This window comes from Lepidochelys kempii, chromosome 7 (assembly GCF_965140265.1).
Source record: "Lepidochelys kempii isolate rLepKem1 chromosome 7, rLepKem1.hap2, whole genome shotgun sequence".
Lineage (NCBI taxonomy): Eukaryota > Metazoa > Chordata > Testudines > Cheloniidae > Lepidochelys > Lepidochelys kempii.
The window spans coordinates 61,338,230-61,364,957 of NC_133262.1; the positions used below are offsets into that span (position 1 = coordinate 61,338,230).

General features: G+C 51.7%; 2 protein-coding genes across 8 annotated transcripts in view; one reads left to right on the top strand and one right to left on the bottom strand.

The window, feature by feature from the left end:
• ADAM8 (ADAM metallopeptidase domain 8) overlaps positions 1–20,280 on the top strand; it is a 99,867-nt gene extending 79,587 nt beyond the window's left edge. The window contains exons 16-26 of one of the 3 annotated variants that reach the window (XM_073353122.1): positions 2,902–3,085; positions 3,313–3,390; positions 4,789–4,873; positions 5,126–5,240; positions 8,953–9,142; positions 11,716–11,778; positions 16,677–16,745; positions 17,531–17,581; positions 18,254–18,364; positions 18,540–18,650; positions 18,962–20,280. In XM_073353122.1, coding sequence (XP_073209223.1) covers positions 2,902–3,085; positions 3,313–3,390; positions 4,789–4,873; positions 5,126–5,240; positions 8,953–9,142; positions 11,716–11,778; positions 16,677–16,745; positions 17,531–17,581; positions 18,254–18,364; positions 18,540–18,650; positions 18,962–19,012 — 1,108 coding nt within the window. In that variant the 3' untranslated portion in view covers positions 19,013–20,280. The remainder of the gene's footprint in view (positions 1–2,901; positions 3,086–3,312; positions 3,391–4,788; positions 4,874–5,125; positions 5,241–8,952; positions 9,143–11,715; positions 11,779–16,676; positions 16,746–17,530; positions 17,582–18,253; positions 18,365–18,539; positions 18,651–18,961) is intronic. The other 2 variants (XM_073353123.1, XM_073353124.1) reach the window with 2 other exon arrangements.
• A 1,621-nt stretch (positions 20,281–21,901) lies between these two features.
• Positions 21,902–26,728, bottom strand: part of ERLIN1 (ER lipid raft associated 1) — a 75,375-nt gene continuing 70,548 nt past the window's right edge. For all 5 annotated transcript variants that reach the window (XM_073353129.1, XM_073353130.1, XM_073353128.1 and 2 more), the window contains one exon: positions 21,902–26,627. In XM_073353129.1, the coding sequence (XP_073209230.1) occupies positions 26,409–26,627 (219 nt within the window). In that variant the 3' untranslated portion in view covers positions 21,902–26,408. The remainder of the gene's footprint in view (positions 26,628–26,728) is intronic.

Here is a 26,728-nt window from a genome sequence, read left to right on the forward strand (position 1 = left end):
TTAAAGTCTCCCATAATCACACAATTCCCTGTAGTATTTATTTCATTAAAAACATTAAACAGGTCTCTCTCCATACCCAGATCAGACCCTGGGTGTTTGTAGTACACCCCAAGCACTATCTCAGAGGTAGCTTTCTTCCCCAAAGTGATTTTGATCCAAACAGACTCTGTTCTATCCATTCTCTCACTTCTAATTTCTTTACAGTCTACCTTGTCATTAATATACTATATTGCTATGCTCCCATCTTTACCTTTATTCCGGTCTTTCCTGAACAGCACACACTCTTCGACACCTGTGTTCCTGTCATGATGACTGTTCCACCACGTTCCTGTTACCCCTATAATATCTGGTTTCATTTCCTGCACCAGTAGAGCTAGTTCTTCCATTTTACACCCAGGAAAAACGTACTAAAGTGCGCTCCTTGCATTGGTGTACAAACATCCTAGTTGTTTCTGCTTGGCTTAGCCCAGATTCGTCACCTGATTAGGTACAGTCAGGTTACTTCCAGTATCGCCTATCCGACAGTTAGTGTCATTGGTATTGGCACTCTTTCCTCTTTTTGTCCGTTCTCATAGCCGCTACCGTTCCTTTCTCCATTGCTGCATTCTCACTTTCTGTATTTTCCTCCCAGTCAGTATTAGAATCAGGCGTGGAGATTACATGAGCATCTCCCAACCATCTCCCCAAATTCCTAGTTTAAAGCTCTTTTAATTGGTTGTGCCAACCCCCATCCCAGAAGTCTAGTTCCCTCCCTACTTAGGTGGAGTCCATCCCATGAGAACAGTCTTCTGTCTGTGAATGCCTCCCAGTGGTTGAACACCCCAAAGCCCTCCTTATGCCACCACGGCCTGAACCATCTGTTGATCATCATAATCTTGTCTTGCCTTCACTCTCCTCGTCTAGGGGCAGGTACAATCATACTGAAGGTCATCTGAGCCTCTATTTCTTTAAGCATCTTCCCCAGCCTGGCGTAGTCTGCCTTGATGCTTTCCAACAAGAATCTAGCCCTATCATTTGTTCCCACATGAAGGACAATCAGTGGATTCTTTCCTGCTCCCATTAGGATACTCTTCAGCCTCAGGTCCACAACCCGTATCTTAGCTCCCGGCAGACAGCACACCCTTCTGTTCTCCGGATCAGCTCTGGTGACAGGCCTGTCCATTCTTCTCAGTAGGGAGTCACCAATCACATAAACCTGCCTCTTGCTGGTGTTGGTGTGATTTTCTGGCCTTCCTCTTGTCGTCCCTGGCAATCTTCTGTGAGTCATCCTGTATCCTCCTGGGACTCCAAACTTTGGTTATCTCCACTGATCCTTCTCCTCTTCTTGTAGGATTAGCCACTCTTCTCTTCTTCCTTGCCCTCCCACTTCATGTTACTGCCTGCCTGCAGTGCCCTGCCGCTGTAACGTCTGTAGTGTAGACATAGCCTAAATAATGCTGATTTTTGAAGCTGAAAGAGAGTCTGACTGGGAATCCCCAGTTGTTGTGGATTTCTGCCCTTCTGAGTGCTGATGTAATTTCCCCCACCTCCTATTTTTTTAAGTTAGGGTAGAGAGATTGTGGAAAACTGCAGCTTGTAGCCTTTGAGTATGAGTTCTGAACGTTCTCTGGCTTTTTTCATAATTAAATTTTTTTGCTGATAACCATGAAATTTCACAGTTAGGTCTCTGGGTCTATTAAAAGGCTTAGCTGTGGGGGAGCAGCACTCTATGCGCTCTCTCCACTGTCACCTCTCTCAGAGAGCTCAAATTTAACAATTCCTCAACCACCGTTTTTACATGCCAGATTGGATTTCCTCCTTCAGTGTTTTCAGGTAGTCCCTTAATTCTTGTGTTCCTTCTCTTTCTGTTTTCTGAATCATGCAGTTTAAGCTGCATCTTTCTCTCTTTGCTCCATCTGTGCCATGCGGCTCTGCAGCTCTGTCTCTCTGAGGCCAGTCTCTAGCACAGTGACTTGCTCTTCCAAATCCGTAACTTCCTTCTTTGCTGCTAGACTCTTGGTCCTCTCTCATGGCCTCAAACTCAAGAGATCATCTCCAGAATGTCCAGTTTGGTGGCCATTTGTTTTTTCCGAGCCCTGGCATGGCTGCCAAGTATTCACTTGGAGTCTGAGATTTCTCTCCATGCTGCAAGCTGGAAACACCCTTCTTAGCGAGGTATCTGTGTAAATGTTCAGATTTTTTTGAAGAATCCATTCTCTGCAACTCTCTGCTCTTTTTTTGGGAGGAGAAGGTTAGTCTGTTTCAGGGGTCAATGGAGGCAGATTACTTTGATATCCCCACAGAGCTCAGGCTTCAGGCAGCGATGTTACTGAGGGCCCCTGCTGGTCTCTGACATGGACATTTTACCGTAATTCCTGCTAGGATCCTGGCAGGGTAGTGCAGGCTGCACAGCTTGGAGCTGCCCCGCTGGCTCCCAGCATATGGCCATGGAGCCTGGCTAAGTGTGTGGGGTCCAGAAGGAGAGAGGGAGGGAGCCCTTCACTACTAAGGAGCCAGCCCAAGTGCGATGCACCAGTGCTGACCTGAACTGTCAGGCGGCTCTTTGGTGGTGTGTGCCACAGGAATTGGTGGTCTCTGTCCAGGAGCTCCTGAGCTGGGCCTGCTCACACCCCTGCCCTCACAACTGGTCAGATGCTGAGCTCCCCTCTCCCCCTAGAGATGGTTTCTTGCAGGTCATAGCTGGGGCCCCTAGGTGTGGGAGGGTGCTATGCTGGGCCCAGACATCGGCAAGGGCTGCTGAGCCAGGACCTTTTGCTAGCACTGAGACCACCCTCCAGGCAAGAGGCAGAGGAGTTGTCCCACATTGGCACAGGCTGTAGGGTGCGAGGCTTTGAGGCCATGCCAATGCTAAGGCGAGATGAGACCCAGCACGCTCATTCCTGACGTTTACTTTTCCCGCAGAGACATTAAGTGTGGCACGCTGCATTGCCTGAGTGGGAACAGGACCCCCATTGGAGGGGGTGGCGTCTACTCCCTGTCTCTCGGGGGGGTGACCTGCAAAGCAGCTGTCACTGACAAGGAAGAAACTGATGTGGTGGCGAATCTTGCGCTAGTGCCAACAGGCACCAAGTGTGGGGAGGAAATGGTGAGCACCCTGCACAGGCTGCTGCTATTCTTGTCTGCTGCGCTGGTGACGTGTGCTTGGCTTTGCGGGTGCTGGGGAAGGATGGGTTTTCCATGGGATCTGCTGGAGAGGAGGGGAAGGTCAGGAGCAGGGAGGTAACATAGCTGCTGAGTTGCTGTGAGTGCAGGATGGGTGATGGCAAGGTGCCGTATATACTGTACTGAAAGCATTGTGCCTTCTCATTCCAGGTCTGCTATGCCGGGCGCTGCCAGGACCTCCTGATTTACGGTGCCAAAAACTGCTCTGCAAAGTGCAACGGTCACGGGGTAGGTTCAGGCCATGCAAAGGGCATGGCATCACACAGAGGTGCTGGTGTGGCCACGATCCCCTGGGAGTCCTCTGACTGTACAGGACCGACTGTCCCTCAGATCCCCCAGCTGTAACATCGGAGCACTGATTATATTGTAGAGTGCTGGGAGGTGTGTGGGTGAAAGATGCTAAGCATTGTTCCTGACAGGTCTTCGCTCAGACACCCCATGTTTTCTGTGAGTGCACACAGCAGACATGAATGTGCTGTGTGCCTCTGCCATGCACTGATGGACCCCTGGGACCATCTCACATGGGTTCTTGGTGCTTCACAGACCTTCCTCTCTATCCATCCACACCCCATTCTGTGTCTGATCTAAGATCTTCTACACTTTCCACAGTATGCATCCGATGAAGTGAGCTGTAGCTCACGAAAGCTTATGCTCCAATAAATTGGTTAGTCTCTAAGGTGCCACAAGTACTCCTTTTCTTTTTGATCTCAGAGCAGCTCTCCCTGTCCTGTAGCACTGCACGTCCCATGCTTAGTCTGCAGTACCTCGGTGCTGATGTCTCCTCCTGTGATCTGCTGGTAAATGCAGCCTTTCAGCCAGCGACCTGTCATGTTCCCAAGACCCACAGGGTCCATTTGCTATGTCTGTCTGCGCTACTCACGATGTCTCTTTTCATGTCGCGCCATCAAAGACTTGCCTCCCTCAAAGCACATGGTCACAGACCACCCATGGCTGAGCTGTGTGGTCACTGTGTGGTAACAGGGTCCTTGTCCCTGAGAGAGCTCCCGCAGCACTTTGGTTTTCTCAGCAAGTCCACCTTGAAGGAACAGATCAGGCCACATTCCAATGGCCTTGTGCCCTGCCTTTTGCTGGGCACTTTGGTTCAGGGAGCAATTTGGCCCAAGTTGGGAGGGAACATTGTCTGCCAATGAGTTCAGCAGAACTTCCTCTCCTCCAGCAGCTGTGATTGTGGAAGGCCCTGCCCCGGTGGGACATCTGTGAGCTGCTCACAGGTGCTGAGATGGGGTGGCTGGACTGTTCCAGACGCTGGTGCTGAGTGCGACAAACGGGGCACAGCAGCATCACATGCTGTTGCATGTCAGACAGACAGGCACTGTCTGGGCTGAGTCCTGGGTGATGCCAGCACGAGTTACTCATACCCTGCTTCAGGAGAACAGGGCTTCTCCTGTCAGTATAATTCACCGGTCCTGATCCTGAGGCCAGAGCAAATATGCAGCAGTTACAAGGCGCCCAATCCTGCATGCCTACTCAGTAAAGCCAAACTGCTGCTAAAACCGATGGGAGTGTGACCTGGGTAGAGGCTGCAGGATTGAGCCCAAACCCTCCCATTGTAAAGCACGGTCAGAGTTGCTGCCTGGTCCCTAACTCTGCCGGATTGGATTTCAGATCTGCAATCACAAGCGGGAATGCCACTGTGAGCCCGGCTGGGCTGCGCCCTACTGCGAGCGGAAGCTTTCGGAGATTGCATCAGGTACAGTGCTCACTAGGGCCAGGAGGGCAGGGTTTGGGGTGGACCTGCTGGAGGAAAAAGCTGGGCTGCAGGCAGTAGCAATGTCCTGATGGTGACATCTGATAGGCTGTGTAACACACTCCTTTCAGGAGCTGCTTAGATTGGCCAAAGCACTGGACAGTCTGGCCCTGCCCACCAGGGGCTGGGCTGGGATAGGTGACTGAATTCCCCAAACTGAATCCCTCCCTGATCCCTCTCTCTGGCTCTCGACAGGTGGAAGCAACATGGTTGTGGCAGCCGTGCTGACAGTGGTGGTGCTGGTAGCCATACTGACCATTGGAGGCTTTGTGTTCTACAAAGGCAACGGGAAGAAATACTTCCAGAAAGGGTAAGACTCCCGCTGCTGTACTGTGCTCCCACAGAGCTCAGTCCCCATGGCAGGCAGCTCCTCTGATTTGCTGGGATACACAATAGCCAGATTCCATGGTAAGGAGCAAGCGACAGGCTGATTGGACAGCTGGATGGACAGACTGAATCGATACGGTTGGTTGACTCTCTCCACACCAGTCCACTGGCCGTTAGTACTTGTGCTTGGCTCCAGATATCCAGGTGCTTGTCTGAGTCCTGTGCTGACAGGCAAGTGTCCCCACGCTTTCCCCTGTGCACCTCCCCTACGGCCTGTGGGAGAGAAGAGTTCATTCCCCCATAGCCTATCCAACCCTAGCCCTTCAGCCGAGGCTGCTGACAAGCGGGTCAATTTGTCCCGGTGGTTTTTGTTATTGTGACCTGCACTGACAAGCCCAGCCCTGTGCCAAGAGGAGCCACTGTCTGGCCATCACATGGGAGCTGCTGTTGTTCACGAAGCCTTTGCTTCGGTTCTGCTCTGGGTTCTGATCAGTGACAGGTGTGGGAAGCTGTATTCCCTGAATCCCTGAAATACTACCCCTTCACCCACCCTCTGGAGACCTCGCTGGGCCAGCCCCTCTGGGCTCTTCCTTCCTACATCCCCACTGCCTTCATCTGCTGCCTGCTGGTGGGTGTTTGGTCACTGACCAGCCTGCTCAGGAGGACCCTGGAGGAGCGGGGTGGGTGCAGGTCCTGTCCACTCTTGTTTGACAGCAGGAGTTTCTGATGGGCCTCCCTGCTAAGTGAGCACCCCCTGGAGAGCGTGGTATGGTTCCCAACCCCCTGCAGGGCCCAGTTGTTTGGACTCTCCCTGCAGTGCCATGAGACCCTGTCCCTGTGCTCTCACCAAACAAGGAGCTGCAGGTCCTGGTGCTGACAGGGCCCTGCCAGTGTCCTCTCTAGGCAGGAGGGGAATATTGAGGGTTCTGGGGAGGGGCTGGGCACAGGGCCAAAGAGCTGCTCTCTGTTCTCTGCTGCTCTCGTTCACTCACAACTGCATTTTCTCACCAATGTGCCCTGAGCGATGCCTGGGCCAAGTGTGACACCCCTGACCTGAAGCAGTGGGAGGGTGCAGTAGCTTCTCTGAGGGTGAAAGCCCCTCTTCGTGTTGAACCAGAAAGAGGTGGGCCAATGCTCACCCTCCTTCCTGCCCCAGAGCTGAGAAGCCCCAGCTCAAAGGCCATTTGTGGGAAGTTGCTACATGACTACGAGGAGGGCTTAGAATCGCAGGCCTCCCCGCCCCCGCCCTTGGGTTCTGGTCCCAGCCTGGACATCGTCTGGGGGTTTTAGGGCTTCTTGGGAGGGGCAGGCCAATGGGGAGTTAGATACAACTGGAATGAGAAGTAAACCTGAAGGAGCAGTAATATCCCAGTGTGTGTGTAACAGACTGTGAGGGTGTCCCTCTCCCTCTCCCTGTCCCCTCATCACAGGCTCCTGGGGCTGGGACCACGTGCACTGTAGAGTGTCTGCATAGTGGGGCCCCGATCCTGTCTGGCGCCTCTGGGCATCGGGTTACAATCCGCAGGCGGAGGTTCTGTGGGCTTCAGGGGATTGGCAGTTAGTAGCCATTGTTATAAAAGCAGTAGCTCGATGCCTGGAGTGTCTGCCAAGCACTTGGGATTCTCAGCTGGCCTCTCAGCGCCCCAAGGCACAACCACACCTTCGCCGCTGCTATTGCTCACAGCACTTACAGATTGTGAGGTGGCAGAGCCAGGATGTGCCAGAAAGGGAGAGGACTGACAGTGCGAGTGAGCAGCACAGGGCTGGGTTTGCTCCTGTGATTCACAGCTGGACACTCAGCCGTGCGGATGAGCTTACTGCAGTCCCAAGCACACACCCTCTTGGGCTTTTCCCCAGTCAGGCATGAGGAAGCAATCGAGACATACCCTGTCATACCCTGCATGGCAACATACAAGCCCCTTTGTGCCCTCTTCCTGGGAGCACTCTGCATCCAGATTTGGGACAGAGCAGCTAAGCGTGTTCATACAACTGATGGGGCTGTTTCATGCAAAACCTGTGGGATATAAGAATATAGGACACAAGGTTGGAAGGGGCCCCCTGGGGCATAGTGTTCAGTCCCTGGTATCACAGGTAACTCCAGCATCTCATCCGCTTCAGAAACTTATCCAGCTCCATTCTCAAACAAGTTCAGTTTCTTGCCCCCACTGCTCCTGTTGGGAGGCTGTTCCTGAACCTCACCCTCTGATGGTTAGAAACTTTCTTCTCATTTCCAGCCACAATTTGTTCATGGCCAGTTTATCTCTTTTTTTTACTTGTGCCCACACTGTCCTTTAGCTTCAGTAGCTCTTCCTTCTCCCTGGTGTTTACCCTGATGGATTTGTAGAGAGCAGTCAGAGTCTCTCAGCCTGCATTTTGCTAGGCTCAACAAGCCACGTTCTTGTAATCTCCTCTCATAAAATAGGCCCTTTGTTCCCTGATCATCCTATTAGCTCTTCTCTGCACCAGTTCCAGTGTGGATTCGTCTGTCTCAAACATGGCTGACCCGAACTATACACAGGATTCCAGATGAGGGCTTACCAGTGCCTTGTACAGTAGCATTAATACTTCTCTTTTTGTACTGGAAATGCCTCACCTGATATATATGTGACTTTTTGACAGCTGCATGAGACCATTCCCTCATAACCTGGAAAATTTGTCAATGGTGTTGGAACTTCCCTATTGATCTCTGCCCAAAGAATCATTTAGGAGCTGCGTGCAGGATAAATGAATGAATCTCTCCTGCCGGTGACTGAGCTGTGTGACTGTGTGCAGCACAGGATGAGTCAGAGACCAAGATGGGGTTGGAGCAGAATCCATTTTAATTTTCCCATTTCCCCTTTTTTAAAAAGAAATTTAAAAAATCATCAGAAATTAACACAGCCCTCCCCCCCACCCTCACCGCCCTCCCAAAACTAAGTCATTCCAGTGCTGCAGCTAGGAAAGGTAATTCACTACTTGCAGCGGCTCTTTGAAAAATAATGTTAAATTAAACTATCATTTAATTGGTAAAATTAAAATGGTCACTACACCCTTTAGAAGTAAGAACCCGTGTTCAGAGGAGTTACAGAATGTGTTACCCACATTCCAAAATTGGAGAATACACAGTCTCTGGATTCCAAGGTGATGAGTATGGGATAGACAGACTGGCAGACCTGTTAGCTCTACATCTCAGGTAATTGAGGAGTTGAGCTGGTACAAAGTCACTTCAGGCAGAAACAGGAAGAGCACCCAGGTCCACGAACTGTCGTGGGCTTCAGTTATTTTTGCAATAAAGTGATTTAAAATGCTGGGCTTGTTTTTAAAAACTGAAAAAAGAAGAAAATGAACCCCAATGTGCCCAGTAATCAGCATGTAATGGTGATGTCATCATGATCTGTGATGACACAGGGCTGGTTATGCTTTCCAGTCCCTTGGGACACATTTTGAGGTCCTTGATAAACATCCGTCTTTTAAGGTCTGATCTTTTCTATGATATATGGTTTTCCATGAGTAGTGTTGAAAAGTGTATTATTCTCCTTCATCTGTGGCGTTTTTAGGGCAAGGTGGCAGCAGGACCCTGGTGAATCCTGGGCTGTTCTGTGCCTCACTGCCAAAGAGCCATTGAGGTGTTCAGCAGACCTCAAAATTGGGGGCCTTTGGGTGAAATCAAACCAGAGGGAAAATATGGCTGTGGCTCTTTTGTGTGTGTGTTTCAGGAGGATTGTGACCACCACCACCAATGGGCTCTCCAACCCCTTGTTTCAAGAGGGAAGCAATACTAGGAACGTGAGGCATGAGCTTCAGAGTTGTGACATCAGCAGCCCAAATCTGATCGCCACAACCTCAGATCTGAAGAGCCCCAGGTCTGTGTACGTGCCCATGACTCCCAGCAGGCCGCCGCCCGAGGTATGTGTGGCCCAAGCAGCCTGGGGAGCAGGAGGGCAGCTCTCGTGGCTGGGGATTTTTACTGGGGAATTCTGGGCTCCTGGCCACTGTGTCCCTGCAATGATGCTGTAGAGAGGGGAGTCAGGCTGCTTCCTATCACCCCTTTGTAACCTCTTCAGTGGACCGTCACTGTCCTTCCCAAGAGCCCTCTGCTGGAGTGGTGGGAATTGCATTTCCACGCCCACACAGGCAGCACAAGGCCCCCGTTACACACCAAGGCAGCACTGTCATACAAGTTACGTGGTTAGGAGCCTGTTCCTGCAGAGCTGGAGGGGAGAACAAACCCAGAATGGTGTGAATCTGAGCACAGGGGTAGGCTAAGGGATGCAGGCTTGGCCCTCTGCGCCTCGGCTTCTCCAGTTGGTGCTTTCTGCTATTGCTAGGCAACTGGGTGCTGTAAGAGCCCCACAATGGAGCTGGATGCCAAGGATTGATACAGTTCTTTGAGCTGGGGGGATGGTCCCGCAGCTTGGCCGTATTATCTCCCTATAGCCCAGGCTGTGTCTGAGCTTCCCCAAGATGCTCCCATTTCCCCAGTTAGTTTGCTCCAGGTTAAAATGTGGGGAAGAAAGAGGACTTTCCACCAGGAGAGGCCCCATAGCACATGCTGAGTGGGTGAGCCTGGGGCTGGGTGAGCTCCAACCGGGGCAGAACTGGATTTGAGGAATGTATCTACCCTCGGAAGGGGTGGACTATGATGGGGCATATAGACCCCACACCGATGAGGTAGGTGCCAGAGAGGGCCTTCCCACCCTCCCGGCCTGGTCCGTCATGTGTGATAGGCAGGAGGCCAGTAAAAGGAAGGAAACTGCAGTTGGCTGTTTGACCTGAGAGCCCCCCATTCAACCAGCACCCCTACTCCTAGCTTCCTTTAGCACCCTCATTACCCCCCAGTTGTCCCGGGGTTACCTCTTCTGCTTCTAGTTCCTCCCCCCATGGCTGTTCCCTTTAGTACCCACCTGCTGAGCTTGGTGCAGTTCCATGTTTGGCCCTGCCCTCTGGTGGATTGCCCTTCGCAATGACACTTCTGATTAGACACTCATTGTTTGCAAATTTGAAAGTAGTTTAATGAGCTAATTTGCATATTTGCAAATACTTTGCAAAATATGAATCTGCACAAAGCTGACAGTGATGCTCTCTGCTCCCGGGGCACCTCTCCTCTGTGCCTGCCATCTGAGAGGGCTGGGGCAGAACAGGAGTCCTGGGCAGGGAAGCTGCAGCGGGGTATGGTGGCGGTGCTGGAGATAGGTATGGGTGATGGGGTTGCAGCCTTGGCAGTGTCTGGAGTCAGGTTGGGATGACGATCCACGTGATGTGGGGGACATGGCTTGTGTGGGCTGGCAGGCATGAACTGGGAGTTCAGCAGGCAGAAATGGCTGAGGGGCTGGCTGGGTGCTGCATTAGTTGGGGAGGTTCATTAACTAAGTGGTAAGGGGTGAGCTGCATGAACTAAATTTCCTTTGGTGCCTCCTGGGGGAGTGGAAGGGCAGATCCCCTCGCTAACTGTTCCCATCACTCTGGGCAGGGACCCCCAAAGCACCCTGCACCTGAACTCCAAGGAGAGCTCCATATGCCGAACATGCTCTGCCCCAAAGGCTGATTACCATGGCTACCAGTCTGTAGGGCTATTCTCTTGGCTGGATCGGGCAGGGCATTTTGGCCGCATGTGTCAGGACTGCCTCCTCCAATTCTCCCAGCAAGAAATCACCTTCCAGACGGGTTTGAACCTGGGCAGTGTTTATTGGCTCTCGCTTGTGTCACAACAAACCCCGGTGTCCCCAGTGTGGCTGTGTGTTGCTCACGACTGGTGCTGGAGCCTGCAAGACATCTGCCTGCTGCCAACCCTAATGACAGGGCATTCCTGGATTGTCCATTAGGGTTAGATGGACTCTGCTCTGCTCTGGGCTGGCAGCTCGTTGGCCTGAGTAGCTGGGTATGCTGGGTCAGCCCCCAACATCACTCAAGGCGGGCTGGGCCGCACCATGTGGGATTGGGTAGGCGTCTCTCCACTCAGGCTGGGCTGAGCTGGACTGGGTGTCTCTCCACTTAGGGTGAGTTGAGCTGGACGATAGTGGGATGGGGTGCGTCTGTCCATTCTGGGCAGACTAGGATGGGGTGGGCATCTTTTCACTTGGGGTGGGCTGGAATGGGATGGCCATCTCTCCACTCTGGACGGGTTGGGCTGGGTCATGGCAAGATGGAGCGGGTGTCTCTCTACTCGGACTGGGTTGGGTCATGCCAGGATGAAGTGGGCATTCCTTCACACAGGAAGGGGTGTGCTGGGCCATGGCGGGATGGGATGGGGTGGGCATATGTTCACTTGGGGTGGGTTGGGCTGGGCCATGGCAGGATGGGGCGGATGTTCCTCCGTTTGGGGCAGACTGAGCTGGGCTGGGGTGCGGGGGGGATCTCCCCATTTGAGGTAGGACACTGTCTGTTGGGTTCGCTTTGGGTTCCAGTCACGCTTTTCGCAGGGAGAGGGGTAAACACACTGGTTGATGAGAAGCAAATAATTTTTACTTGTTCCTTCTCAGCCTCCTGCGGTGGCCAGTAGTGCCTGTCAGAGTTCGCTAGCGTATCCAGCCAAACCTGTGCAGGTAAGTGACTGGCCTGGGACTGCTGTGTCTGATGTTACTGCTTTGCTGTCAAATGCCTGAGACAGTCACAGCTGCACTCTTAGCAGCAGTCTGCTGAATACCCCTCATGGCAGCTGAGCTGACTGCAATGAATCCAGGGGCCTGGAGTCACCGCTGTGGCCCTGACTGTGTGACCCAGCACAGCTCACTTGGGCTGCTCTGTGCTCCTGCTCTCAGATCTGGTGGCGGAGAGTTGACCGTGCTCCGTGGTGAAGGGACGTAGCGCTGGAGGGAGCTGTGTGTGGAAATGCCTGTGTTCTAGCATAGACTTTCTGTGGATGTCCCAACTGGAGAGCACAGCGTTCTTCTTCGAGTAGTGTCCCTGTGGGTACTCCACTTCAGATGGGCATGCGCCCCGTGTGCCTTCGAGCAGCGATTTGCAGTGTGTCCGTGCATGCTACACTGCCTCATGCCTCACACCGAGACTATAGGATTGTGCGAGTGAACCACCTTCAGTTCTTCCTCAATTACCTCAGCCTGAGCTGGAGCTTTCATGTGTCCACCTTTGGTGTGTGCCACGGCTATACCTTTTTTCCCCTAGCTGCTAGTTTAGTTTTAGATATTTCAGTTTAGATTATCTTAGTTTAATAGTTAAGAGACTTAGTTTTGTTCCTCGCCCTTCCCTCTGGGAAGCCTTGTCTTCCTTGGACACTGCCTCAAACACTGCCTCTCTCGCCAGGAGGGAAGCCCAGTTAGCGAAGGTCACTCAAACTGTGGTCTCTGCCTTGGAGAGTTACATGACCCTCAGAAGTGTAACTTCTGTCTGGCCCTTAAATTCAGAGTGAGGGAGAACTAGGAGATGAAGTTTAGACTACTAATGATGGAGCACTGCCCTTTGCCCCACTTCAGAACCAGATCAGAAGGACACCTCCCCGTACACCAATCTCTGGGCAGATTCAGTGCCTCTTTGACCTCGGGTCAGCTCTCTCCCAGGAAGGGAAAATCTCCAAAGACCTCCTAAAAGGATCACAGGAAAAGTGGTTCCAACTCCCTTCATAAGGAGCTTTTAGATAAGAACATAAGAATGGCCATACTGGGACAGACCAATGGTCCATCTAGCCCAGTATCCTGTCTTCTGACAGTGGCCAGTGCCAGATGCTTCAGAGGGAATTAACAGAACATAGCAATTATTTAATGATCCATTCCTTGTCATCTAGTCCCACCATCTGGCAGTAAGAGACTTAGGGACATAGAGAGCATGGGTTGCATTCTTAACCATGTTGGCTAATAGCTATTGTGGGACCAATCCTCTATGAATTTACCTAATTTTTTTTAACCCAGTTATACTTTGGCCTTCACAGGCATCCCCTGGTAGTGAGTTCCACAGGTTGACTGTGTGTTGTGGGAAACGGTACTTACTTTTGTGTGTTTTAAACCTGCTGCCTATTCATTTCCTGTGTTACATGAAGGAGTAAATAACACTTCCTTATTCCCTTTCTCCGCACCATTTATGATTTTATAGACCTCTCTCCTATCCCCTCAGTCGTCTCTTTTCTAAGATGAACAGTCCCAGTCTTTTTAATCTCTCCTCATATGGAAGCTGTTCCATACCCCCAGTCATTTTTGTAGCCCTTCTCTTTATCCTTTCCAATCCTAATATATATTTTTTGACTTGGGGAGACCAGAACTGCATGCAGTATTCAAGGTGTGGGCGTACCATGGATTTATATAGTGGCATTATGATATTTTCTGTCTTATTATCTATCCCTTTCCTAATGGTTCATAACATTCTATTAGCTTTTCTGATTGCTGCTGCACATTGAACAGATGTTTTCGGAGAATTATCCACAGTGACCCAAGAGCTCTTTCTTGAGTGGCAACAGCTAATTTAGACCCCATCATTTTGTATGTTTAGTTGGGAATATGTTTTCCAATGTGCATTACTTTGCATTTATCAACATGGAATTTCATCAGCCATTTTTTTGCCCAATCACCCAGTTTGTAAGATCTCTTTGTAACTCTTCAGTCTGCTTTGGACTTCAGTATCTTGAGTAATTTTGTGTCAACTGCAAACTGTGCCACCTTGCTGTCTACCTCTTTTTCCAGATCATTTATGAATATGTTGAACAGCACTGGTCCCAGTACAGACCCCTGGGGAACTCTGCTATTTACCTCTCTCCATTCTGTAAACTGATCATTTATTCCTATCCTTTGTTTCCTATCTTTTAACCAGTTTCTGATTCATGAGAGGACTTTCCCTCTTATCCCATGACTGCTTACTTTTCTTAAGAGTCTTTGTTGAGGAACCTTGTTAAGGGCTTTCTGAAAGTCCAAGTGCACTATGTCCACTGAATCACCTTGTCCACATGTTTGTTGATCCCCTCAAAAAAATCTAATAGATTGGGGAGGCATGATTTTCCCTTTATAAAAGCTGTATTGACTCCTCCCCAACAAATCGTTTTCAACTATGTGTCTGATAATTCTCTGTAGTTTCAACCAATTTGCCTGATACTGAAGTTAGTCTTACCGGCCTGTAATTGACAGGATCGCTTCTGGAGCCGTTTTAAAAATCAACATTACATTAGCTATCCTCAAGTCATCCAATATGGAGGCTGATTTATGCGATAGGTTACTAATTGCACTTAGTAGTTCTGCAATTTCATATCTGAGTTCCTTCAGAACTCTTGTGTGAATCCCACCTGGTCCTGGTGACTTACTGCTGTTTTATTTATCAATTTGTTCCAAAATCTCCTCTATCAACACCTCAATAAGAACATAAGAGCGGCCATACTGGGTCAGACCAAAGGTCCATCTTGCCCAGTATCCTGTCTTCTGACAGTGGCCAATGCCAGGTGCCCCAGAGGGAAGGAACAGAACAGGCAATCATCCAGCGATCCATCCCCTGTCGCCCATTCCCAGCTTCTGGCAAACAGAGGCTAGGGACACCATCCCTGCCCATCCTGGCTAATAGCCATTGATGGACCTATCCATCTGGGACAGTTCCTCAGATTTGTCACCGAAAAAGAATGGCTCAGATTTGGGAATCTCCCTCACATCCTCTGCAGTGAAGACCCATGCAAAGAATTAATTTAGGTTCTCCACAACAGCTTTGTCTTCCTTGAGTGCTGTTTTAACATCTCAATCTTTTAGTGGCCCCATTGATCTTTGGGCAGGCTTCCTGCTTCTGCAGTACTTTTTTTAAAAGGGGCTAGATTCACCAAATGGCTGGAGGAGGAGATGGTCTAGTGCCCCCCCCTTTATAATCATTACCCTAATGGTTAGAGCATGTCCCTGTGGGGCAGGAGACCCAGGTTTGAACCTCTCAATCTAGAATAGGCTCTGAACCTGGGTCTCACCCTCCCAGGGGAGTGCGCTAACCACTGGGCTGTGGGCAGTGGGGGGTGGGGGTTCTCAGTCTAACCTGTTGAAGCCGTTCTGCTTTGTATAAAATACTGGAGGGGTCAATGGGGCAGGGACTAGCCCCTGGGTCTGCCTCCTCCCAGGCGAGCACCCAGCTATCAGAATTGTAGGACTGGAAGGGACCTTGAGACGTCTTCTAGCACTCAGGGCAGGACTACGTATTATCTAGACCATCTCTGACAGGTGTTTGTCTAACTTGCTCTTAAAAATCTCCAGTGATGAAGATTCCACAACTTCCCTAGGCTATTTATTCCACAGCTTAACCACCCTACCAGGGAGTTTTTCCTAATGTCCAACCTAAACTGCTCTTGCTTCAATTTAAGCCATTTGCTGCTTGCTCTATCCTCAGAGGTTAACGAGAACAATTTTTCTCCCTCCTCCTTGTAACAACCTTTCATGTACTTGAAAACTCTTATCATGTCCCCCCTTGGTCTTCTCTTTTCCAGACTAAACAAACCTAATTTTTTTCAATCTTCCCTCACTGGTCATGTTTTCTAGACCTTTAATAATTTCTGTTGCTGTTCTCTGGATTGTCTCCAATTTGTCCACATCTTTCCTGAAATGTGGCACCCAGAACTGGATACACTACTCCAGTTGAGGCCTAATCAGAGCAGAGTAGAGTGGAAGAATTACTTCTTGTGTCTTGCTTACAACATTCCTGCTCATGCATCCCAGAACGATGTTTGCATTTTTTGCGACAGCATTACACTGTTGACTCATATTTAGCTTGTGATCCACTATGACCCCCAGATCCTTTTCCGCAGTATGCCTACCTAGGCAGTCCTTTCCCATTTTGTATGTGTGCAACTGTGATTGTTCTTTCCTAAGTGGAGCACTTTGCATTTGTCCTTATTGAATTTCATCCTGTTTACTTCAGACCATTTCTCCAGTTTGTCAGCTGGAGAGTCACTCTTAGTCTTGCTTACTGGCCCGATGACAATTGAACTGCTTTGGGAAAATTGCTCCTGGGCCTTGGTGGCCTCTGGCATCACAATAAATGAGAGCCTTTCAAAAGCCCAAGGCAACCCCCACCCAGACAGGCAGCTCCGTCCCTGGCAAGGCTGCGCTAAGTGCAGTTCAAGACACCCTTATACCCTCATCTCGCCACGCCACCTGGCTCTAGGGCTGCGCACAGCGTTAGACAGAACATTAGCCATGAGCAGCTTCCAGAGCAGAGATGCTGCCTCTGGGTAGAGCGCCAGGCCGAAGAACTGCTTGGAAAAAGCCCCTGTAGCTGGGCCTCAGCTCCCTTGGGGGCAGCGGTATGCGGGGGAGGGGTGCCAGTGCTGTAGTGAATGCACGCGCTGTGACTCCAGTCCCTCCCTCAGGACATGGCCCTGCAGATGTGTAAACGTGGCCATGTGAGTAACTGCTCCCCCACTGAATCCCAGCGCAGGCTGCCGTGTGCTGCTGGCCGGGGAACTGACAGGAGACACAGTATTTTCATTCAAAGACCGCGAAACCTTAGGCTTGTTTTCTTTTCTCTGCATTTGAATTAGGTTGGAGTTAAACCCAACGTGGCACCTCCCCCTCTGGTCTCTGCAAAGCCCAAACCGGCTGCTGGCGAGGTAATGCTGCTTCTCGCCAAGCTTTGGAACGCGCACACGTGCTAGCGGGGACCCTAACTGGCAGCATCACCATCCCTACTGGAGCTGGTGCTTGACATCAGTCGCCTGCAGGCCTGCCCAGCATGTCACCTCCCTGCCTGAAGCCATCCTCAGCCTGGTTTCAGGCCCCAAGACAGCATGTGCTGCTCGGGGGTGCCCCCTGCCCTCTCCTGCCAGGCCTCCTTGCAGCTCCGCGTGCTACAATCGCACTACCCAGACGGTGTGTGATGACCCCACTGCTCCTCCCAGTGCAGAACTCTCTCCCCCATTACCCAGCCCCATGTGGAGCTGTCATGTCCACAGGCTCGTGGGGCAGCATGTCCACAGGCCAGCCCCTAGCCCTGCAATGCTGGTGGGTTGAGTCTCAAACACCCTTGGCACCTCCCAGGGCATCTGCCCACCCCTGGTGCAGAAGCCCCCTCAGCCAAGGTCCCGGTTAGGCTTCTCCATGATGCTGAAAGCCTGAATCAGCAAAATTCAAACACCCCCACTTTCACATGGCCTTTGGCCCCATCAGAGACAGAGCCAGGCAGGCTGAGTTACTTGGCCAGAGCCTCACAGCACTTCCTTCCCAGCAGATTGTCCTTGTTCTTTGCATGGAAAGTGTGGCCCCTGCTCGTGCCACTGGCCCCACCAGCGCTTTTGCTGAGCCCACGTGGCAGCACCGAGCTGTGGTAGGGGTCGGGGGCACCTGGTGGGAGTTGGTTTGGAACTGGGTGACTGACTCTATTGCACCCTGTTGTTAGGTGAAGCCGAAGCCACCGACCCGGCCTCTCCCCGAGCTGAGAAGCAAACAGGTGCGTCTCATCCTGGGTCCTCACACTGGACTTTCTGCCCACTAGCCACTCAGCTCTCACTTCACAAGTAGGGGATCTGCACACACACACACACACCCCTTCCCCCACCCACCCCCAGCTCCGCGACCAGTACTGAGGGCCCATGGCTGGCTGTGGGGGGGACAGTCTGATGGGGGGCAGCCCACACAAGAGCTGGGGGGCCTTATCCAGGAGGTTGTGTGCCTGCCAGAGTCAACCCTTGGAATGGGCAGCATGGTGTGCTGGGCCTGGGGGGGCAGAGGCAGGAGTGCTGGGGTCAGCTGTGCTGCATCCACACCACTACAGTGGCATGGCCTGAATTCACCTAGGCTGTGCTCCAGGTGCTCAGGAGTGTCCAGGGCTAGATACTGTATGGTCTGCGCTGTGCGATGGGCTGCTTTCTGCCAACCAACCAGCTGCACTGCAGCTGCCTCCAGCACTGGAAAAAAATCATTACAGCTGTCGTTAGTGAGGCCCTGCCTTGGCTTACTGGGATGGGGTGGGGGGTCTTATTTCTTTTCTTTCCCATTCTCCTATTCTGATAGCAGTTTCTGGGAGAACAGCTGCCCGTTTTTGCAGCTGAAATGGACGCTGATCCCAAAAGATTTATAATGTTGCACATTAAAGGAATGCTTTTCATCTTGCTCTTGCCAGCGTAAGGCAGATAAGCTGAATGGCTGTAGCATGGATGGGACCAAATTGTCAGCTCTGCCTATCCCGCCTGCCAAACCTACTGCCCTGATGTGTCAATCCAGTCAGCCCCAGGTGAGCCCAGCTCTGTGTGTCTGCGATCAGATTGGCTGTTGTGTTACCCAGTGGGGCTGGGCGGGGTTACCTTTGCCTGGCTAGGCTCCCTGCTTAGGTGGCTATCATGAACAGCTGCCAGTTTTTGCAGCTGAAATGGCCATTAAAGGAATGCTTTTTGTCTTGCTCTTGCCAGCGTAAGGCAGATAAGCTGAATGGCTGTAGCATGGATGGGACCAAATTGTCAGCTCTGCCTATCCCGCCTGCCAAACCTACTGCCCTGGTGTGTCAATCCAGTCAGCCCCAGGTGAGCCCAGCTCTGTGTGTCTGCGATCAGATTGGCAGTTGTGTTACCCAGTGGGGCTGGGGGGGGGGTTCCCTTTGCCTGGCTAGGCTCCCTGTTTAGGTGGCTATCATGCCCTGCTCCCTCACTAGCTGAGTAGCAGGCTAGTCAGCTTTGTTTTGTTTTATAGTGATTGAGCTGTTCCTCCCCTTCCTGTGCCAGTGAGGGCACTGGGCTGGGCCAATGTGCCACGGTCATTCAGTCACTGCCAGGGTGGCTTTAGCAGCGTCCCAGGACCCAGCCCCTCTCATGGCTCCTCTCTTTCTGTTTTCCAGCAGGCTGCTTCCTTGAAGGTGGCACTGAAGCCTCCAGCTTCACGGAGATGACCCAGACTGTGGCGGCTGGGACAGCAAGGCGTGGCTGGCTCCAGCGTTTCTCTAGAATGATTGAGCATTTCTGCTTCTTGCTTAATGGTACTCGACTCGCTTAGCAGAGTCTTCCTTCAAGGTCTTGAGTGTTTACATGAAATGCTTGACTCAGCTGTGCCTTAACACAGATGCTGTGGCTGCACAATACAGCAGGGCTGGCCAGCAATGGCTGCTTGGAGGCCAGGGGGGCTCACACCAGCAGACGTAGGGAAATGTTCTCAGGTTTTTACTAGTGAAAGGGCAAGGCCTTCCCAAAAGTACAAATGAGGGACACTTCTCTCACTGCAGAGCCCCCCCTCCCCATGCAGGCATAGGGGGGTGGGGGGAGCAGCTCAGGGGACCGTTCCTATTTCCATGCCATGCATGATCTGTCGCAGTGAGCCCAGCAGATCATTGTGTCATGGCAACGCACTGCCAAGACCACCCATCCTAGCATGGACCGTGTCAGCTAGATCGAGGGGACTAACCCCAGCATTGCAAGCTGGCAGCTGTAATCTCTGCCCACTGCATCCCCATGCTGCCGCCTGGAATTATGGTGTTGCTTTCAGGTGCTGGACATAGCAAACGTGCCCCGCCCCTGCGGGTGATCCAATTCGGCAGTCAGGCCGGGGTTGTGGAAGGCCATTCCAGCAATGGCCTCTTAGGTAACAGCTGGAACCTTAGCATGTTCAGAGACTGTTTTTGCCCTGCCCCTAGTGCCTGAATCCAGCCAAATGGTTTTGCTGACAGTGACACATCCAGGAGCCTGGGCTGGCTCCCCAGCCCTCCATAGGGCCTCTCCTTATAGGCAAAACAACTGTGACAAGCTGCCAGCCCAATTCCCTCAATGTCTCAAGTGTCAGCTCCTACTATCCACAGCGCAGACCCTCGTATGGCACTTTCCAGCTCTTCCAAAGCATGTCAGGATGAACTGGGACTCCTGGCTGGAGCTGGCGTTTGGGATGTTCCTGGGTTTGGGCAGGCAGTAGCCGCTCTCTCCCCAGCACAGATTTCCAAAGCTGCTGGCTGTGCAGTGCGTAGGCATGACCAGCTACTGCCAATGCAGGAGCCAGTGCTGTACGGTGCCTGGCAGGTAGCAGCCAGGACCCCAGAATCTACTGCAGTAACTTGATGCCACAGTAATACATGCTGCGCTGAGCGAACAGCCCTACTCACCCAGAGCACATCACAGTCAGCTGGTGTTGGGTTATTCTGTTGGCAACCAATGTATTTTATCATTTAAATTATTGTCTGAGTTATGGTCTGTCTGAAGGGCAAGTCACAGATGGGTTGGTTTTTTTTAATCATGATAATTTATAACCTTTAATGTGACCTTTTCACTCAGCATGGTGTTAAATCTGATGCTGCTCAGTTTGATATGAGTTGAATCAAAGGCATTGGTAAGAGTCAAAGCTGCAGGCCAGCTTGGTGCAGGGTTTCTAGATGCTGGCTGGGGGAAGGGTTAAACAGTGACTGCTAAGGGAAGGAGGTAGGACTCTCCTGCTCCCTTGCAGCCCTGTATGTGTCTTTGGAGAGCTTGGGGCACAGATCCAGCCCCTAGTCTTTGTCTCGATCATGGTCTGAGGGCTTTAGTCTAAACTCACATTGTACTTTAGAGGACTGCTGTCCTGGGGCCCAACCCTGACTTCATGGGGGCCACAGGGCAGGAGAGGGTATCCACACACAGAGTTGCTTAGCACTTTAGCAGCAGCAGCTACAATGCAGAGGTAAGTCAGCTCATACAATGGCTCTCCCCTCCATCGGTTACTGACAGTTAGAGGAAAGCTGCTGCTCTGAACCCACCTGCAACGGAACAGATTCTTCACTTGTCCAGCAGCCCAGGGTTGGCCTGTGCTCACAGGAGGAAGGTTGCATCTCTCCCTTCAATACACAGATATTTAAGCTTCTAACTTCATCTGGTTTCTATGGAAGGCAGGGGAGCCTAAATGTCTTTGTTGAATGCAGTATAGCTGCTCCATTTTTCAGCAGTGAGAAAGCAGTGCAGATAGTACATCTCTTCCCCCATCAATGGATGTGGCCCTCTGCTGTCCTGAACTGAACAAAACAAGTTTGGTTTTTCATCAGCCATAAAATGGACTTGGCCTGAACAGGAGGGAAGAGATTGAGGCTGCTCTCCTACAACTTAGCCTTAACCCCTTTTGCAGTTCCCCTGACCCAAGGAGACAGGAGAGGCTAAGCTCCTGGCAGCCTTGTTACCTTGACACCAGTGACAAGGAGGGCCCCACGCTGGCCACCGTTGCTGTGGAGCAGGGTTATGTTACTCCAATTTGATGCAAGAAAGCCCAGGGACAATGGGTTAGGGGGTCTGTCTCCTTGCCCTGGTGCATGTACAGGGCACATTGCCCTGGAGCTGTGGGAGGATGGATGCATGTGTAACAGCTCTGTGACTGCATGGCAGGTAATGATTCTCCATCTGGCCATCACTGCTCCACCCTCCTGGATCCCACCAGTGGTGAGTGCTAGGTCTGGAGAAGCCCTGGGCTTGGGAAATCTTTCCCTCTGAGAACCTCAGCCCCCAACCATGAGCAGATCTTGCTTTAGAGCCCTAAACAGCAGAGCCCCCACAACAGCCTCTAGCTGCAGCAGGAGAGCAGGGGCTGAAGGTAGGTGTTAGGCTATACAGGTTCTGTGTACGCTCCAAGACACTTGGAGTATTTCCAGTAGGGAAACCTAGACAGGACAGGAAATGGAGGTGGTTGATCTGTTTATACTGGGCTGGGTCCTCCCCTGAGTTTGCAGAGGGTGAGACTACAGTTGCCTGCCTTCACATGAATCTGATGGCGACCTAGTAAGAGGCAGCCTAGTCCCAACGCAGGCAGGCAGGATGAGGGCAAGGTAGCCACCGAATACATGGTATCAAAATAATTTTATTCTTATCCAAAAAATTTAACATTTTGCCATATAAATGAATTTTTAAAAAAGTAAATTCCATAGAAATTTGTCCAGGCCCCAAGGCCCCCCCACCCTCAGACACAATCCAGCAGCTCGTGGAGGGAAAGTTGTTTGCTATCTCAAAACATGGACACTTCTAAATTCATTTTCAAACAGGTAAATTCCAGACCATGAGCCTTGTGAGAATTCAGACTAATGCACAAGTGACCAACACTGATCAAACCAACTGTCTCACTTATGACCAGCATGTCATGGACAGTATTTTAGAGTAGGTAAAAGTGATCAGAATGTGGACCCTAAAATGTTGGTTAGGAAAACAGGCGATTTCTGTCTAGTGCAGGAAGCACTGATCAAATATTGCCAAAGGACTGTGAACCCTTAGGAACATCCTCAAGCACTCCTTAAAGAGAAATGTACAAAAAGCAAATCACACCAAGCAAGGGAGAGTGAGCATTGACATATATATTCCAAGCCAGATAAAGAGCACATCTAAGACCAAGCTGTACAGGCCAAGTCCAGCCTGCAGCACCCTCCTTGGCAGCAGACTGAGGCCACAAGTGAACAGAAGTTTGGGAGGATCATTACTGCCCAAGGAGCACCTCCCCTCTTGCAGAGAAGGAGCTGTTTTCTGTATGCACCCTGAATCTAGCATCACCCACTGGCTATAGAGCCAGCCATTGCAGTTTTGTGCGCTGTTGCCTGCCTCCTGGAGCTGGAGGAGTGGTCTGCTCTTACAGCAATACATAGGTCTTGTACACCCAGGCACCCAAGAGAGTACAGGGCTTGTCCCCATCCCCGACCCATCAGGCATCCCTTAGACACTAAGCTCCCACTCATCCTCAGTCAGTGAGACCACTAGTGGGCACAGAACCCTGCTTATAGCAGACTTTCAAACAGCTGGAGCAGATGCTTTTTCAGTCATAGTTTGTACTTGTGACCATGCTCTCCTGCTGTAGTGCAGGCCCTCCCAGGAATGCAGACTGGTGTAGCCCACAGCCAGGCAACTGGACAGCTCAGAACTTGGACTAGAGCACAGAGACCTTGAAAGCAGGTACTTGGCATATGGCTGGAGGACTGACACACATCAGCTAATAGCTTGGTGCTTAGCAGCATGGGGAAATGGGAGGCACAGAGACTAATTCCCTGGGGACAGAGGCACAGATGTCAACCAGTCTAACTTCCTGCTAGCCAGCAGTCTTGGCAGAGCAAAGAGCCACCCAGTGTGCTGTGGCTGCTGGTCATTACAGCAGAGGGCTCAGGCCCATCTCACCTAAAACCACAGAGCAGGTGAGTTCTCCCTGGCCAGGATGCAGATTCAGAGGCTGCTACTTCAAACTCTGACAAGTCCATGGGGCCACAGGCTGCTTGGCAATGCCTGGCTTCTCTCCACGAGATGGTGGAACCGCCAGGGGGCTGTCAGTAGGACTGTGCCATTCAGCTCAGCATGGAGCCATGAGCATGTAGACTCCAGTTCTGGTGGATGAGCTGCTCTTCTCCCACCTTATCACAGTGGGGCAAGGAGGCAATGGCACTTTGGTAAGGTTCATCTGTCCTCACCCCAGAAGCTGCAGGAGTGCACAAACTCCCAATCAAGAAGTGCCATCTCTGCTGCTGCCTGGCTCCAGGAGGCTGCATGGCATTTTAATCCTCAGGTGGCTAATCGTTCCTTGGTTCCCACCTTAGTGGGGCTTTAAGAGACTGGCAAACAAATGCTGACAGCCCAATGCACAGGGAGTCACAGGGCCTTCCCTTCCTATGGGCACTAGCTTGAAAGTATCTGGACAAGAGAATACTCTGGCTGCAGCAACTAATTGTGCACCCCAAACAGCCAACAGCAAAGTGGATGCAGAGCAACAGGTCTGTAAAGCACACTGTATTCATGCTGGGACACCTCCTCCAAGAGATACGCTGCACTCTGGCTGAACACAGTAAAGGCAGAAATGCTGCAGAAAGGGCAGTGGGTTGAGAACAATAGCTCCAGTAAGAACCACAGGGCTCATGCTGCAAAGTAGAAAGGGGGCATTCTGTCCCCCAGGGGAGCGAGGCAGCACAAGGACTCCCCAAGGAAGGGCAGCACAGGAGAAATGCTTAGGAGAGAACAGCCATTTGGGCACATGAGATCTACAGACACGAGGAACAGAAATGGCAGAAGCAAAGCTGCAAGCCTCAGGCCCGGTCCACACACAAATTGTAGCCCACTGACAGTAAGACAGAGTAGGCCAGCTGCCTGAGCATGGCCACAATTATACCCGGACAAAAGAGGTTGGGGCTGTATTGCTAGTCCTGCAGAGGAAGAGGAACCTTCACAGCAGTGTAACAGCACGCACTCGAGGGCTCACACTCATTTAACAATTTCAACCAGGGAACCCCCTGAGTAAAATAGTTAAATCGGCACAAAAATCAGTGTGTGTGGGCCAGTCCCGGTGAGAGCCCTGGCCTCCTGAGTGAGCGCATCAGCAGGTGCTAAGGCAGGTTCAGGTTTTTAAACCTTGAACTGAATACTTCAGAGAACAAGGTAAATTATTAGCATTCAGGAAAAAATACAGAGCAAGTTCCCCAGACAAGCCCCCAGTCCAGCCCCAGCTCCACACTCCCTGCAACATCAACTGCAGGGCAAAATGCAGGTGCTCAGCGTTTCCAAGAAGCACCCACAGGGCTGAGTGGGCTAGTGCAGCCCGTGGAGCCGGAGGGTGGGATGAGCACATAGACTCCAATTCTGGTGGATGAGGCTGCTCTTTTCCCACCTTAGCAGAGTGGGGGTCAGGGCCAGATGGGAGGCAAGACATTCTGGAACCAATCCCGGTGATCTAAACCCCACCCCAGGACTTAAAAGGGAGCATCTACACAACAGTATGTGAAATACCACCTGAACAGTGGCCCTACCCTTGGAGAAGAGGGGAGGAGACTACACCAAACACAGCTCCTGTAGGAATTCCCCCCACCCTAGGATAGTGGGTCAAGGGACAGACAGCAGAGGGGGGCTTCCTTCCTGTGCCACGAGCAGGGAAGCATCCCAAGCAGCAGCACCACTCAGTTGAGGACATTATGGATGGTCAAAAATGCTAACAGGCAATGGGTTGGGCAATGGGAGCTGTTCACACTGAGCGCCTGCTCTCTGGGGAAGCGACAATACTTCATTCAAAAACAGAATACCCTCACATTAAATGACTCCAATCGGGAGCTGCTTCTGCAGACCTCCCACCGCAGGAGCTCAGCAGCCTGATCCCGACACCCTGGGGCAGAGCTGCAGAAGTGGTGGAGCAAGACTGAGCTGAAGCAGCTGGTTGAGCCCATTCCCTGCTTGGAGGCAGAACGAACACTGGGCCACCCCAGCACTGGAGAGGTGGGCAGCAAGACAGCCAACTGAGTCCCTCATGCGTGGCGTGGCGGGGGAAAGGAGACGACTTTGACCCAGACCTGGGAGCGCTGATTCCTACGTCCTCCATCTGCACTTGCTCTCCTCTCTTTGTCTGCCAGATGCAGAGAGGCAGCAGCCCTCCCAGGGCAAGGAGGCAAAGCTAACTGAAAGGAGGCTGGGGGGGGGCTGGCAGAGGCATCTGTGGTCAGGGCAGGTTTCACAAGTCTGTCCCCTTGCCCTCAGTACCTGGCACCATATGCTGCCTGCTCCTCAGTCCGCATCTTTGGAGGGGAGGAGACAGAGCCATACAGCACCAAAGAGCAGAACACGATCTTCATTGCACATAGGGCAGCTAAGGAGACAGGCAGCCCAGGTAGCACAGCATTACCATTATAGACTAGTGCCAAGTTCAAAGCAGTTAGTGTTGCTATCTACAGAAAGGATTAGAACTATATGGTTCCTATTTAAAAAAAAAAAATCTACTTGCCACCAAGCCCATCCTAGCAGGACCTCTGGCATCTAGGGAGCTGAGCAGGTGTGCACAGTGAGGCACGACGCAGATGAAAGTCGGTAGCATTTTACAAGAAGAAATTAAGTTTACATCTAGATGAGCGACAGGCCTTAGAGCAGCATGAGGGAGGTTAACGAGTCAGTCCAGCCTCAGGGCGTGGGCAGCAAAACGACCACGCTTTCCATCCCACTCACCCAGCGCCCTCGAGGGCCCCTAGGCCAAACCTCCTTCCACAAAGGTAATGCAGAACACAGGCCTTCTAAACAACTGCACCTCCTGCAGAAGGCTCCCTGGCTTCTGTCCTTTAATATTCCAGTATAGGCAGGTTTAAGTACAGGATTGTCCCTCATTCGGAAGCACCAGCTCAAACAGGGAGTGAGAAAAGGGAAAGGCAGAGCCCTCAACACAGTTGTTGCTTAAAGAAATCAATCCAATTGTCACATCTGTGTAGAAAGAGGCTGCGTGTGCTGCGTCCGCCCCACTGGGGCATGGCAGAGAGCAGACAGCGCCCCGGTAGCACACCAGGGAGGACACTGGTCTGCACGACACAGCTGCTTCCTCCAGAGCTTGCTGAAGCTTTTCCACCTCTTGCATCAGCCTGTGCTCTCTGGTTTTTTGAGGTGGCTTCCCCCAGAGAGTGCAGGATCCTCCTTTGAAAGGAGGCTGGCTTCTGGCACGGTCCTCATAGCCACGTGTTTGAAGGTGCAGGAATCCAAAAACATGCTGGGGATGCTGTTACCAAAATACAGCTTGCTGTTGGCAGCAATGGCCTGATACTTCTTCAGCTCCAGATACGCTGGCGTGAGTTTCAGCTATACAGAGTGAGAGAGCAGATCCCATAAGAGGCAACATTCTCATGCAGACATCACTGGATTTATCCCCACAGGTCCCCTCTCACCCAGCAACAGGGGTT